This window comes from Polyodon spathula, chromosome 28 (assembly GCF_017654505.1).
Source record: "Polyodon spathula isolate WHYD16114869_AA chromosome 28, ASM1765450v1, whole genome shotgun sequence".
Taxonomy (NCBI): domain Eukaryota; kingdom Metazoa; phylum Chordata; class Actinopteri; order Acipenseriformes; family Polyodontidae; genus Polyodon; species Polyodon spathula.
In genome coordinates, this window is record NC_054561.1 from 4,321,840 (window position 1) to 4,339,036 (window position 17,197).

General features: G+C 36.9%; 1 protein-coding gene across 1 annotated transcript in view; it reads left to right on the forward strand.

The window, feature by feature from the left end:
• Positions 1-11,103: 11,103 nt before the first annotated feature.
• Positions 11,104-17,197, forward strand: part of crhr1 (corticotropin releasing hormone receptor 1) — a 92,826-nt gene continuing 86,732 nt past the window's right edge. Inside the window, exon 1 of the mRNA XM_041231381.1 lies at positions 11,104-12,702. Within this exon, the coding sequence (XP_041087315.1) occupies positions 12,664-12,702 (39 nt within the window). The 5' untranslated portion in view covers positions 11,104-12,663. The remainder of the gene's footprint in view (positions 12,703-17,197) is intronic.

Here is a 17,197-nt window from a genome sequence, read left to right on the forward strand (position 1 = left end):
CCCCAAAAGGTCTTATCATCCTCATGTTTTCTCAGACTGGGTGAATTTTGAGTGCTATAAACACTATAGCCAGAGTAGGAATGTTTGTTTCATTGTCTTGGTTATAGAGATTCACCTTCTGTAAAAAATAAATAAAAAGAAACTAGTATAATCTCTGAGCCAGTGTGCTAGCATTGAGACTAGTACCAAGTATGTAGGTTTTGATAATGAGGCTGATCTCTATGAATTAGCTATAGCTGGGAGGTATGGCTACTCAAACCCACTTGCTGATGAGTCCTCATCCTGGTCTTGGTCATTATAAAAATAGACATATCTGCATTGTCAGCTGTAACCTTCTCAAAACTTCAGTGCCGCTGTTTGTATAAGTGAGTTTTTTGTTCTGCAGCTAAATTGCACCAAGCACGGCCAAGCACAATTAAATAATTCAGTGTCAAAAACGTATACCCTTCAGTGAATTCTGGGAAAACAATCACCACAGGAGGGACTAGTCAGACCTCAAGTACACAGCAATCACAGCCCTTTCTGTCACACACAACTCCTCTGGTCATTTTTCTATTAATGACACCAGGAAGGGGGTCTTTTGTTTGTATTAACGCACACTAAAAAGAAATTCAACAATTGTGGCTATTTTTGTTAGGCATTTCATAGGAAACATTCCTTTCTAATTACAGTTTGTTTATTTATTTTTCCTATTTTGGCCCTATACCCGAGAATTACTATTGTCCTAAGAATTGGCTATGGTTAAACAGGGAATAACCACGACTGAGCAGGTACAATCAAGTTGCCTACCCAGATGGCTCAAACAGGCAATTCATTTTATGGGACCTCTGAAATTAATGCAAGTAATGCAAGCAGTAATCGTATTACTCTTGCTGCTTTAAACCAATTACTACAATAAGATAATTTAGGATGTGTTTATTGCATAAGGCTATTGGTAGAATGATACCACAGTAGTAACATTCAGATGCTGACATACCAACCATAGTATAAACCAAACCACACCATTTCAGGACCAGATGTTTGTTTCAAATCCATTGTGTTGTCATTGCTGGTACAGCTGTGGTCTGTTAATGGTTTTTCTTTGGTTTCCTCAATGTGATATTTCAGTGGAAGACCAAAGGTAGTCTTACAGATGAAGAAAATCATTACTACAGATTTTCAGGAAAGGTACACACACCAAAAAAAATTCTGACCATGGTCACTGTTCTTGATCCAAGTGTTACCATTCTTGGATGTCAACCAGAAACAGAGTACCAGAAATCACAGAAAATCTGTGAAAACACTTGTGTCTGCCTCCTGGAGTTGCTGCGGTAAACCAGGGTAAAAATAATAATAAAAACAGGGTATAAAAAACTATTGGCGACAACTAAATTAAAAAAAAAAGAGAAAGGGTCCCTCGGCAACAAGAGATATCGTCACTGCTCAGGGGGGCTACTCTAAAACCTAAACATGTTGATACACGCATCTTTTTGAAAAAGAACACGTTGTAGGCCTAAAAGAATGGCAGGTGTAGTATTGAGTTTGACTCGAAACTTGCTGTTGGAGGCGGGGCATCATTCAAGCAGGCAGGGAGTGGATTGGCTGGTGCGGAAAGAACTGAAACAGGGTTGGCAGTTTGACTGGCTGGTTTTGAGGGAGGGTGTTGTTTGGATCTAGCCGATGACAGAATTGTGGACTAATCGTGTCTTCCCTGTCGATTTGCTGTCCAGTAGCTGCGAATTGAGCCTTCTTTACGGTGTCCTGTCACAGACATGATTTCCCTTGTCTCTAGACCAGCATCAGAAAGTATGTTTTAAGTAGCTTTTTATGTTATCAGATTAGTTGTAAATTAGAATGTTAAGGGAGAAAGCCAGTATTTGTGCGCAGATTAATTTTAAAATATAATTCACAGTTAAGCACTTCATCATTCCAGCGGGCATCTATGCAAAATTGAAGCAAGCTAGATCTGGAAGCTGATTGGCTGTTCGCACTCAAACATTTTCTAATGTGTCATATGACATTCTAATACTTGAAATTCCATACAAATGACAAAAAGCACAGTTTATATATGTATATTTAATTTGGTACCAAAAAAACATCAGCATCATTCAGCATTGAATTCCAATATGTATCGCAATACATATCGCAATATTGTCTTCAATATTGCAATATATTGCAATACAGATTCTTAGTCCCAATACCCACTGTGGCAGAGCAAAGCTCTGCCCTTTTTAAATTGGCAGGGATGGGGTTAATTTCCCCTACCTGCCTGGGTTTATTAAGTTCAGGTGGCTGGGGTTGATTAGTTGATTAGGTTAATTAACGATCAATCAGCGCCCAGCCACCTGACATAAAAGGAGACCTCTGCTTCTCATTTAGAGAGGGAGCTAAGGAAGCAGGTTGGTGTTTTGTTTGTATATTTGAAAGTTTGAATCCAGTGAAGGCATTGCCCAGCCTGGAAATTGTTATTTTTGCTTTTTGTCTTGCTTTATTTGTGTTTAAATCCCTTTATTTTGGCCCTTGTGTCCTTTCATTTTTGTGTTTTTTTATAATAAAAGTAATTTTTTTGAACTATAGACTGTCTCTGGGCCTCTATCCACTCGCCAGCCTGCCACACCCACCCCTACAATTTAGTGTGGATGCATTCCAGCAATCTGCTTGCTTTCAGATCAAGCCGATGGTGTGCAACAAGGAACACAAATACATTAATCAAAGTTACTACAACAAATTGAACATGCTTGTACATCTAATAAAAAGGCTTTATTGAACCTGGCTAATGCAGCTTTATGTTGTTATTATTGAAACTGCTACATTACAACAATATTTTATGCCTTCTGTCTTTTCCTAATATGTAATGTTTAATATTCTGTTATTTATGTTCTATTTATGAAGTTATCAGTCTCTCAATATTTGTTTCTGCTTAGTTCATTGCTTACTGTACTATTCCAGCAATAAAAAAAAACAATGGAATCCCTGCACAACCATTGCCAATGGTGAAGTTTTAGAAAAGTTATTGTTTTAAACTTATTCTTGACCCCTGGTGTCTTGGTTTGAACTATCACTTCCACTGGCATTGCTGATCTGTTAACCAGGCCTTACCGGGTTTGTAACGGTGGGCACAGCAAACATGCTACCAAGGTTATTCCAGGTGACAACCACCCCTTGGCATCTGATAAGGTTCGTTGCAGAATAAACGGACCAGCCGTACAAGAACGCCATATCTACAAATCGGCTAAATTATAAAATAAAACACTAGAGTTCAAAGAAAAATTCAGGAAGATCATTTTCTATATGCCTGCCTGTCATTCACTTTTTATTACATTTTTAGAAGTTGCCTTGCCATAACTTCGAAAAAAGATCTATGCATTATAAAATCGATACAGATAGGAAATTTAGCATGGGAGAATTATACACACAGTGGCTGAAAGGGATGTGTTTGGTTTCTTCAACAAGGAGAATGGGAAGAACAATAACTAGACTATTATTTCCGCTGTTTGACTGCTCATTTCTCCTAATCTGTCATTAGTTAATAAAGTGTTAGACTGTCTAGATGTGTACAAAACAATACGTCAGATGCAATTGAAATAAGTGGGATAGTTGTGTCAATATCCTGTTTAACTTGTGTAGAGAGGCACAGTAGCTGCTCTGACCATTGTTCTACAGCGTGACTGTTGATTATCTTCAGGGTTACAGGACACTAACACCTTTTTATATTAGGGTCAGTGCATTTAATGCTTATGAAAGCTGAGGGACTAATAATGTTGGCTACAGACAAGAATGGTGCTGTGGAAAGCATTTGTTGTGAAGTGAGCTGGATTTGAGTCTATGCAAAAATAAAACATTACCCCCATTGTACCACAAGTGACCTATGTTTTAAAATGTAGACTATAAACTCCCCTTTTGCACAACACAACATACCTCAGTGGGACACTCTCAATGACTATTATAATACATTGCATGCACCCTGAACAGCAGCAGCAATTTAAAAGCCATTGCTTCAATGGCGCTTTCTGCAGAAGCTCAGCTTTGTTGGCGGCTGTAACCTGACACTGAATTTCACCTGACTGTAAGCCTTGTAGACTTATAATCAGAATCCTTCCCCCTCTGAATGTTAGTGGCAGCTGTGTGTGCCAGTAGGGATTGGGACACCACGGTGACCTTGGGGATAGCAGAATGCTCTGGTTTCCACAGACACTGTACACAAGAATGAAAGGAGCAGTCACTCACAAGCTGTCATAGAGTGATATATGGGCACTGCAGTGAATGGACAATTGGTTTGCAGTATAGTAAAACTCCACACTGCAATAACAGTCACTTTTGTGGGCTGACAGATGACTGCACTGTACCTGAATGGGAAGTATGATGGTTTCTGATGCAACAAAGGAGAATTAACAATGAAAATAAAATTGGAAAGTATGCAATTTATTGTAAAAACAAACATTGGCCTCAGGATAAGACGCCTTACAATTATACTCATTTTTATATTAAGTATGACTTCTGGTTGACAGTAGCATTGTTCTGTAGTGTAGCCTCTATTGTGTTATTCCGCCTGTCTAGTTTCAGCTGCTTTCATCCTTGAAGACTTACTTTACACTTTTCCTCCCCGTTAAACAGGCGAGCATCTTATAAGGTTATAAGCGTCATTATTGTTTATTTTTTTCTTTATTAAACATACTACCCGATTCCATCCATATGCATCCAGTATAGCTTGCTATTTTACTGTTGGATCCATGTAGTTCAGTAAAAAAAATTTCAATTCTAGAGTCTAGAATTTAACATAAAGAACAAAAAATGAAATCAGGTCATATCCATAACAACAACTGTCAGGTTTTGTCTGGCTTGTATGTAAAGAGGCAGAAAAGAGGGCAGATACAGGATAGATGGAATCTTAGCTGATGGTGTGTTTCTGTAAGTACAGAGGCATTGCTTTCCAAAAAGGAGTAAATCAGTACCGCTATAGTTTAGGAATAGAAAATAAAAACATTAGCAAACAAAAAAACATAGCCTTTTTTTTCTTCCATATGCTGTTTTATTTTGTGATAATAACATTTACAGGCTATGCTTATAGTACCAATTTTAAACCTTTTAGTTAATTCTATTCTGGTACTGGATTCTAGTATGGTTAATAATGTATGCTTTTAAATTTAAAAGGTGCAGTAGTCTAATAGTCATTATTACTGTACAAAATATCAAAGTGTAATTCCTTTTGCAGAAAGAAAATCCTTGTATAACTACAATGTATAGATTATAAAACTTTTTATAGAGGTTACACATTTGAATATTACCCTATATACAAGTAAAAACATTCTATCCAATTAAAAGACTGTACAAAAATATAAGAATTAAAAAAATAGTCCTTTCTAAAAGTCTAATAGTAAAAGCCTGCCAAAGTTAAGCTAGTAAAAGGGTTGTAAAAGTAAAGTAAAAGTATTTCAAAAGTTCTCTCAGGCCCTTACTATTCGTTTTTGTTTTATTTATTTATTTTGTTTCTTTTTAGCCAAGACCATAATATATGTATTTCTTTCCCTTGCCCATAACAGAATGACTGGCAGGCACAAGATAAGAGTCAGCCGGATGCATTCCACGTGCTTGATTTCTTTTCCTGATCCTTTTTAATGATTCATTCAGTACAGACCCACTGTCTATTGCATTCAGCAAATAGGCTGCATCTTCTTTCATATATTAAGAGCCCTTCCGTTTCAGGAAAGCCTTTGACAGATACAATGTCTATAGAGCTCAGGTGTCCCCAAGGTATTCATACATTAGATGGATACCAAAGGCCAAGATTGATACAACAGCTTGTTTGTGAAGGGCATCATGTTTGCAAAGATGGATAGCGACAGATAGTTTTGATAGCATATTGCAGGGATACAATAAGCATTTTATCATCCACAATAAATGCCTGATGTGTAGAATTGAGTGATTTGATAATGGAATGTATCCCAAGACCCCCCCCCCTTATCTCCTTTAAGGAAACAATGACTTTTTTCTTTGTTAGCTTGCTTTGAATTAATGTGTTGGCTTGTAACATATACAGCATTATATTAAGTTAAGAACTCTTTCTTACCAGGGGTATTTTTGTAACACCAGTTTATTCAGTTCATGGGCATTTCACCAGTATTCACATTAATTTGGTTGAGTAATGATATAAGGAATAAACTTTTTGGTGCTATTTTCTGTTCTAGGTTCTGGTCCCAACAATTACCTTTGTTGGAATTTCGTTAATGCTATTTCTGTACAGACCTACGCACTCTTATACATTTTCTTTATCCTGAGGGGTCGGATGTTTTCAAAACACATTTTTTTTAATTATTTTATGAAGAGTTTATGAATTGTATTCTGTCTGACCAAATCAGATATAATTCTGATAGATAGCACCAGATCTCTAAATCTATAACCTTATCAATAGATTTGCTGCTTGATGGCTAAGCAAATTACTGGGTGTCGGGAGTGCTGTAGCTCCTTTTCTGAAGAGCTTATGAATACTTTCATGTTAAAGTAATGTGACTGGCAGTCATTAGTGAAAGCCTCAGATCACTGAACATTTCAAATAAAAAAAAAAAAAAATTGTATTTTTATTTGGTGAATCTCATTAGTGTTATGAGGAATACTTAAATGCCTTTCGCCTCAGGAGGTTTATGCTCTGTATGAATATTCAGTGTGAGATTAAAATTATTTTACTCTGTTTTTTCCTTGGAAATTTTTTCTTAAACTGTCCATTTGCGTTCATTCAACGCAGTTTCTCCCTACCACAGCTCAGCAGAACAGAAAGTCAGTGGGCTTCTTCTGATCTCACAAACAAACCAACAGCTTCTTGAAAAATAGAAGCTTAAAAAGCTGCTGTTGGCGAGCTACTGACCACAAAGTCAAAGTCAGCCCTGTCGGACAGAGTACCAGGCCAGAAGGGGCTGCTATATTACAGTCAGGTGACTAACTCTGTCTCGCCATTCTAAAAAGGACCAGAGCCAATGCAACACTGCTAGCAGAATCATTGATAAATATTGGCGAGTTTGCATAGCCAGGACTTAAACCTGAGCTCCCCTGACTGTATGATCACCACACGGTTGTGCCTTGTTGAGTCTTCTATAATTTGGTTAAAGTCACAGGTTAGTCTGAAGGTTTTCTTTGCCATGCCACTCAGATGTGCAGGATTTATTTACAATGTTTATAAATAATTCTTATTGCAGTTGTCGATAGCTGCCACTAGTGTACAAGCAATGGTAAGACCCAGTGCAGAAAGGCATACAAAGAAGTGTAAGCAAAATAATAAATGCAAAACAAAACAATAAAAAACACAACTAACAAAAGGAGGTCCTGCTCCGGGAACCTTCGCCCTGACCCAGACTCAAATATACTGGGTTGGGATTAAAAAATCCCCTAAATTAGTCCTAGTCTTATGTTGCTGTTATCCCGGTCTACACTCAGTGATAACGAGTTGCTCACTCTGGTTCAGACATTCAGCAGTGCAAAGAGCAAAGGACTGGCTCATTTTCAAAGCAGGTGGCCAAGGGTTAATTGATAATCAATACATCAATTAACACCTGGCCACATTCCATACTTGTTAGGGATTCTAACTCCCAGCCCAGCCATAGTTAACACAAACTTATTACCCCAGCACTACCACAGTCATAAATTGATACATGACCTTTTCCTAAAAAAAAAAAAAAAAATAATAATAATTAGACATAAATGTCTTGTTTTGTACAAATTAAAGGAGACAGTTATCCTTGGAGCAATACAGATAAAAATAGTTGAATGCTAACATGTTTTCATCTCAGGCTTGTCAATTGGATTTCCTGTACAGTCTTAAGATTACTGAAAGCTTCACTTATGTTTATCTTTGGAGAAATTAAGTGACAAAACTTAGAAATTACAGTATAAATCACATATTAAAAATCAACCAATCGCTGTTACAGATTTGTTAAAATTCCATTAGATCTTATCCTGTGTACACATGTCATACTAGAATAAAACAGCACCGTTTTAAAGTTACAACTCCAACCTGGGTTGCTCCAGACTGTTGCTTACAATATTCTCTAGGGGTGAGCATTTGATATTTCCTTTTAACAAAACATTCTCGAACAATTAACAGACAATATATGACTGCCAGGGAAAGAAAAGTGGAATCAAAGAAATGTAATAACCTCTTAAGGAAATTGTAATTTTAGCATACAATATTAATAGATAAATATTATATAGACCAGCGGTTCTCAATCCTGGTCCTGGGGGACCACTACCCTACTGTTTTTTGTTCCAACCAAGCTCTCAATTACTTAATTGAACCCTTAATTGAACTAATAATTGGCTTAATTTTACTTTTTAAATAGTGTAGCTTGTAAAAAGTTGGAGAATTGAAGTTCCTTATACAATTTGATACCTAAATTGAAATCCCCATCTGTTTAAAACAATTAAAAAGCTCAGATTAGGCAAATTATTAATGTAATTAATGGTGCAATTGTGTAATTGAGCACTTGGTTGGAACAAAAACCAACTTTCTTGCAAGTTCATTAATATGTTTCTATATTGATTAGTTTTCCTGACTATTTTTACTTGGACTGTCTTTGTTGCTCATAGGACTTTATCTGTGTGTCGGTAGGATCCTAATACCTGCTGCACAGGAAGTGAATCTAGTGTTGAGGCAAGATCAATTAGCTTTGCTTCATTCAAAGAGAAATGCATTCTAGATGTTTGATGTGTCTGGGTTTTTTTGGGTGAGACAAATAAAGCAAAATAGTACAGTAATATACTGCATGCAATCTTCTATAACAATAAGAGACACTTTTCACACATTTTAATTTATACTAGTGTATACGTCTGTTCTGGGGAATGCAATATAAAGATTGCATTTTACAAGCAGTCTTGATCCCCTGAAGATCAAATGTTCAGGAAAAAAATAGTTATTGGAATGAATCTCTGAAGTGCAGTTTTCATTTTTTTCTTGCATACTCAAAATTAAATTAATTAGGAATCCAAGGCAAGGATTATGGGATGATTTTTATTTAGGGTTTTAATGGAATGCAATCAATACAGACGCCATTTTCTCTGGCTAAAAAGCTCTCAAACAATTCAATACTGCCTGACTTAGTGAGGGATAACAAAAGAAAATTGAGTTGGTTTTACCTTGCAAATACAGTTTTATCATAGAATTCCTGAATGCAGGTATGTTTATTGTTTAATTTTTGTAAGTAGCGCTATAAATAAAAGCTTTGATTTATACAAGCATCCAACCCCAGGGAAACGTCAAGGGAATACTAAACACATTGATGCTAACAGAGCCTGGTGCTTGAATATAGTTCCAAAGCCACAATGTGATCTTTCAGCAAATGCGTACCAAAAAATGTTAGAGATAAAAATGTTTGTGCTACCTGGGCAAACTTAATGATGCTATTTTAAACGGCAATGCAGAACATGTTAATAGATCTCTGTGTTTTGCTCTCAAGTTTGCCATTAGTCAAATTATATTGTTTGTATTGTGGCTTTTAAAACCAATAAATGTTTGTATGTACCCCGAAGCAAGTTGTGATTAAGTGTTTTGAACAATTTTGACCTTACCCCCAAAACGTGGCGGTATCTTGCAGTCATATATTGCATAGAGTAAGTCAGAAGTGTATGGAAGTCTTCACAGCCATGTTCAGTTTTGTACTATTTTGTGACTATAAGAGATGTCATCTTTGTGCAGTTTTATTTCGGAAGCAGATGAGTCCAGGGGTATTGTTGATATATTGGTTGGTGACAGGAGTATCCACACATTAGTAGACTGAGGATGCGGGCAAACTTTGATTGAGGATGCTTTTTTGGTGGGAGTGTCTTGGGAGATATAGGCAACTGTGACTTTCTCCTGTATCCATGGGAAAACCAGGACATATCCAATCATTAAAAAATATTTGACTGTTGGAAGTCAGACAAGCTGTGTAATTGTGGTTGTCACCAAAAAGTTACCATATCCAGTAATTTTAGGTTGAGACTGGCCACATTTAAATGTAATGAGTAAAAATGAGGGCCCAATCACTGCTAGGACCATTGGGGCATCGAGAGCGTCTGTTGGTTGAATTTTCCTGCTGCAAGCTGATTTGTTCCACTCTCAGTTCCGCCCAAAGAAAACAAAGAGAGCAAAAGGTGGAAAGGTTGGAGGGAATATCAAAGAGACAAGTTTGGGGTTTGGTGGGAGAATCCTTAAGGTCCAGGGGAAGGGGAATGGGATTGTCATCCAATGGGTGGGGGTACCGAAACCCACAGTGCACAAGCTATTATAGCCCTGCTCGATAAACCAAACTTATGGGACCGGGATGTTGACCTAGAGTAGGAACAAAACAAAAATTACCCCACTCTGGTGAACATTTCGGGGCAGGGTCGGTCTATCGAGGCAACCAACAGCTCACATATCCTTATCACATTATAATCAGGCATCTGTTATATAGGGTATCCCAAGCCTCGGGCACAGGACAACCTGCAAAACAATTAATCGTCCAAAATAGAGCCCTGACACCCAGGTCAGGTGTAGTTTGTATATTATAGTTCAGGCTCGGGTTGGGTCAGGTCAGTGTGTTATCAGTGCGTGGATTGTGACATTTTTATTAATCATCTTGGCTGATACTTACATTTTGTGCAGCCTGTCAAATGATGTGTGTGTGGTCTTAATGGGACACAGTTCAGTTACAAAGCACCAACATCACTAAATTTTATAATTTTATAAAATAATAATAAAAAAACATGACAAATATGTTGATTTTCTATTAATATCTTTATTTTGTGCCTGGAATTCTGTGATTTACATACTGGAGGTTGTGTATGTTTGTGAAGTCTGAGACAAAAACATTGATTGGCTGTGCTAAAAGTTTGGGTTCACATTTTACAGTGTAGCTGTATTCGTAAACATTTGACTGATAAGTTATTTTATTTTCCTAAATATGACTATCCTCTAAGAACGGTTTGTTATGAACATTTAAAGTTTTAAATAACTTAACACATTGCAAATCTGTAACTATTGACAGGACTATCAACATCAATGATTTCTAGGTGGCTGTCACCATGGGAACACACAGCCGTCCTTGGACCGGATGATAGGCACTGTTTAGACACACCGCATGCCAGGGCTGCTTTCAGTACCGAGCGGAGAGCTGAAGACATAACTTCGCAAAAGAAGCTGGATAGCATAAGTGCGTTTTACACAGTATTCTGATTCAGACAGAAACGGGAACATAAGAATACAAGGAAGCCAGTGGGTTACATGGACAATTTAGATGCAATATTGAACAACATTTGTAATAACATTTACAATAACAGCAAAAAGACCCCCTAGGTCAACGGACGTCTAAACTTTCTTGAGATAAACATTACATTTCCGTCACTTCTATCGCAGAGTAAAGGTGTGTGCAGCATTACCTGCCAATTTCCTGCAATAATTCACAAAATAACAAACAGGCGACTGCTTCATCTGATGTATGGCACACAGCAAGACGGTGAAGTTGCACACGGAGTGGAATTAATGACCACCAGCTGCGGCGACAAACGCCCTGCCATTGGAGTCTAACTGGAATGCGGTGAGGATTCTGTGTGAACCCATCTGAAGCGCACGACATAGCAGCAGCGCTCAGCATACAATCTGTAGCTAGCACGACAGAACGGACTGGGTATCATTCATACAGCCTAACTTGACCAAAAGACTGTTTTGTTATATAGTGGTGGTGACAACAACAACAACAAGCTGGATACACGGTGAACTGAACACTCAATAATACCTTTAAATACTTTTTTGTTGTGTTTATTTTTGTTGTATTGTTATATAAACAGTTTTTCACGGTTTTTATTTCAGAAATAATACAGAGAGGACATTGGCAAATATTTAACTTGGCTCTACCAGGGAGTATCAAACCGTGTAATAACTGACAACAGAATGCACAAGAATTTGAAAAATAATAAACACGCTGTTTTTTTTTTTTTTTTTTTTTTTTTTTTTTTTTTACATAGTCAAAACTGAGAAGAACTAAGTATTTGTTTGTACATATATTTACACAGTGACAATAGTAGTACCACATGGAGGTTATTGCATATCCCCAGCCCGGAGAACTGCAGGAAAAATAATACGATTCACACACACTGTGTGAAGCTGACGATTTCATTCCAAAACTGGGAACATTAGATAAACCTTCTGAAGAGCACATAGAGGGCAACCGAAGCTAAGCATCTTGCAAATATTAGACTGCTGATAAACGAGTTTACGCTGAATTTGTTTTTAAAAGCTCCAGTTCAAAGTTCAACAAATCAAACGACAAACCGGGGCTTATCCGCTGCAGTGTCGTGATCTGGAAGTATCCACTGCATTAATTACAGTACAAGAGCGATAATATTGCCAAGAGAACAGGTTTACGAAAGTGAAGGGAACTCAATACAGTTGTTAGTTGATAATAAGACATTATATGACTGCATACGATTAGGATCCCAAATACCCAGAAAGATCGCTGCATAACACATCTAATATTTACTGTAAGGTACGGAGCCAAGGCTGAACCTGCATGGGTGAAGTCGATTGCAAGAAAGTATCGACTGAAAATTAGAAAGAAAAAAAAAATCCTGTCGGAAGATATCTGTCTTTTGGACTGCCGCAAGGTAGTGCAGTCGCCTCTGCCATAAATCTGTTTAGTTGAAGGAACAGACTACATATTCAAGAGATTTAAACTCCACAAGATGACCGTCCGGAGAAAGTATTCCACCAGGCTGCTGCAGGTAAGGCACCCAACATTGCGTTTATTATAGCCATGTGTGCTGCATTTGTTTACTGAAGTTAATGTGCAAAATAAGCTTTCGTGATTAATTTAATCGAGTATTACACTGTGTTCTAAAATAAAATAGTGCAATGGATGGTTTTTATTTTGTTCTTCAAAACAATATCGACCAATATCTATGGTTATATTATATATATATATATATATATATATATATATATATATATATATATATATATATATATATATATATATATAATTTAACTGTAACGACTCAAACATATCTGTATGTACATTTCGCAACCTCATTTTGGTGTTTATAAAACCACATATATCAAAAGACAATAGTCATTTACATAGTATTCATGCGCCGCTATAACAAAAATTCATGTCGCGAGTCATATCAATGTGGAGACTTCATCTTGAACTTACATTGGGTTTTATTAATAACAACAACAACAACAACAACAACAACAACAATAATAATAATAATAATAATAATAATAATAATAATAATAATACTGCATTGAGCTTGTCCTTTTCAAATAACTATATGAACGCCAAATGTATCAGTTTATATAAGCAAGCCTGTGTTGGCTTTGATTTAAAGAAGTTTGACATTTTGGAAAGGCTACCTTGTTTACACATCTTAAAACATAATACCTTGAGGTTATTTTGTTGCTTGTTTTTATTTCAACATGACGTTACTTCTGCTGTGCCATTATGTGCAAGGGTTAATGGTATTCAGAAGTCGATGCTTGTGAATGCTTCATGTGGCTAGCTTTAGAAAAGTAATTACAGCCTGTACAGCTGTAATGATTTCAGGATACGAAATCTAAAAGCAGCACTATTAAGATGATAACTTGAATAAAGTGAAATCTGGATGAAGTGAATATAATCGTGTAGTGCCTCTTTTCTGCTACTTAATTATTCATTGGAGAAACACTTTTTTCTTAATTGGATATTTAACACACGTTGTGCGTTTTCCATAAATAAACTGTACATTTACATTAATTTAGAGTGCAGTAAAAAATCATTAAGCATGAAAAGGAAAACGTTCAGAACATTGACACCGAGTGTGGCACAGTAACTGCTTGTCAATATTTTGCTCTTGGATAGTCCGTTAAGATCTACCCTTTATTAACACCATTGAATTTTAATGCATTTCTCCCGTCTGGGTTACACACGCCTTGACGTTTTATTTTTCAATTAAGAGTCGGTACAGTGTACATACGTAAGTGGAAACACATTAGGCAAGCAAGGCAATACAAAACAGTATGCAAATCAAAACACCGTCTTGTGCCGCGTAATAAAAATAAACCAAATATGAATGAATGGAGCGTGAACGCAAAGAGACACATAGGGTATTACATTATATTAAACATTATTTTCTTTGATACGCCCAATGGTCACGGCTCGCTTGGGGGGAGGGAAACAACTATATGAACATTTAGACCTTTTATTTATCGTGTAATCAAAGAAACTACAAAATGATCTAGCACAAGTCTACCTCAAGATTTTCAAATGTCCCATTTTTCCCCATTTGTGTCACTTTTTTGTTAAGTATATGGAAGACTACAGAGCAATGTGTAATTCATTATTCAGCATGTTTCATTCAACTTTATAAAGCAACATTAATCTATAGGGTTTTGTAAATATTTTGGCCTCAGCTGTACAATATGGCTCTCTTGATTAAAGATTTTGATTAAAGATTTAGGTAGGAGCGAGTCAGATGTTGTACGAGTGTTTAAATGCATAACCTGTTTAATAAATACCACAATGTGGAGGCCATAAGAAGACCAGCTGATTTTTGATTTGTTTGTTATGGCTCTTTATAAACACTCTTTCAACCAGAAATATTGGACAGCTCTGGTCCATTGAATCTATTGACTGTTCTTTTGGAAACATCATTATATGTGCAGCATATGGAAAAGCACCATCCAAGCACTCTGCTTATTCGAGGCATTTTGATTTTGAACTACAGCAAACGGTGTTCAGTAACACTATATGTAGTTCTGGAGCATAACTACTGTGGTAGCCATAACCAGCTATTTTCCTGTTGTGCCTTAATCAGCTGCACTTCATTAGTCCTGCCACCAGGTGGCAAAACAGAGCAGACGATGCATTAAACAAAACAGCAGGGAGAACTGACTTAAAGACTAAGCTTTAAAGACAATCATGCATTTTGTCAGAGCACAGCTAGACTGCACATGGTACATCAATCGATTGTTCATGCTGGAGGAGTTATAGTTATTGAACTAAAATCCATATAGCAGGCTGATAAAAAGTGCTTACAAGTATCAATACCCCACAAAACTAACCCTTTAAGTGTACAGAAGATCAGTCCAGCAATCATCTGAAATGATCTGCCTCATCTTTATTATAATATTATTGTAAATATGCATTTATACTTTCGGTACAGTACTTGTACACTTCCAGCTATAATGATGCACTACTCTGTATCACACTATTACAGTCCTGTTTATTTTGTATTTGTTAACTGTATATGACTGAAAGGTGGAAAACACAGAGCGTTGAACTTAACAATGCACTGAAGTCCAACAATAATCTAAAGCACAACAGTTTATTTAATTTAAAGATAGCAGTGGCACATATCTGGCTGTGTAATCAGGGTGTGGAAAGTAAAGGTCATACTGTATGTTATCCACGTTCGTCATAACTTGTGTCCTATGAAGATACAGGAGGTCAGTATTTTTTACATTTTTATTCTGGCTTTAGCTGGAATGCGTTTATTGTATTCATTGCCTCTTGGGCAGACCACTTTGTGCTGCACGACACTTATGAAACTCACTTGCTTTGCCTATTTTGACGTATAAAACTGCCACTTTACGTGTGTTTTAATGTTAAAATACAATATATATATATATATATATATATATATATATATATATATATATATATATATATGCCCGAAGTACTATACAAGTTACTCATTTTTCTAAGAAATTAATTGTTACCCCAATACATGTTGAAAATGGATTGCAGAAGACGCAGGACAGCAAAGCAGATGAATCTGGCTCTGAAGCAGACTGGGCTTGAGAAGGTAAATCTTCCAGCAGCAGTGACAGTGAGAAGGATGCCAGCAAAGTGTCAGGACCAAGTGCATGAAGAGGGTGCAGGAGATCCTGTGGGAGAAGAAGCAATCCTGTGGCAGCCCCTGCAAGGATGCAAGCCACTGCTTAACCTGAGGCAAACTCTTCTCCAGCAGCAGCACCAGTACCACCTAGCACTCAAGAGGCTGGTAATGATGGCACTGTTTGGAACACTATAAATCCTGATGAACATAATATTTTGAGGGAAGTTCCCAGGCCCACGGCACATGCAAAACGCATCATTGATGAGAGCGCATCGAGTGCTTTTTGCTTATTGATTGACATGCATACGCTTCACCACATACAACGTTGCACTGAAGCAGCCCACCAACAACTACAAGATGATTCCTGGTCAATGCCCTTGAAGGAATTAGAAGCTTTCATTGCACTAGTATATGCCTGTGGAGCATTTGGTGCAGAAGCCTGGGTTACTGTTCATAGCTGTGCCAAATGCGGTAAGTGCATTGCATATTCTGAAAATGCAGGATCTGTGTGATTTGTGCCACAGACTTTGTAAATGATTGGAAATTAAGCCCATTCTGTTTAAATATGGATTTATTCATGCAATTTTGATTATAGTATGTCTGTGTAAATGCATAGCTTCAGTTGCAGTGTAGTCCAGTGGTTAGAGTCCCGGGCTTGTAACCAGAAGGTCATCAGTTCAGATCCCACCTGACTGACTCACTGTGTGACACTGAGCAAGTCACTTAACCTCTTTGTGCTCCAACCTGCCAGTGAGATGTTAAATCAACGTCCTATTGTAAGTAACTCTCTGCATATAAATGCACAGTTCACAGCCTATGCATCAGTAAAGTGCTTGTGATGGTGGTCCACTATGAAAAGGCACTATATAAAAAAATATGATATCATATGCACTATTTATGTAACCAATATAAACCCATTTATTTAAAAACGTATTTCGATAGTTTCAGTTGTACAGTTTTGTATGTACACGATATACTTTTATATATACAAATTTATTTTCAAATATTTGTTTAATTTAACGCTCATGGTTGTTCTAGTGTTAAAGTAATCCTGAAAACAGTTATTGGACAATTATAAAAACCTAACTACAACTTTTGGTTTGCCATTATGCATAGGAGAGTGGGACAAACAAAAGATGTAAAGCAACCAAATTGATACAAAATAGTGTATTGCTGAGAACATGCACTAAGTGGTTCTCAAGTGATCTGTTGGGAGCCACGATGGTCCATGAATCACATACTGTCCTTGCCTCAATCAGTAACACAGTAACAAAATCAATTAAACATTAATCTGTTCATGAACATTATAGCAAGGCACACATCTGTTTTAATGCATATCGAAATCCAGACATGCAAACAGTTGAGTCGATTGGCCCACTTACATCTATAGGGATTCGAA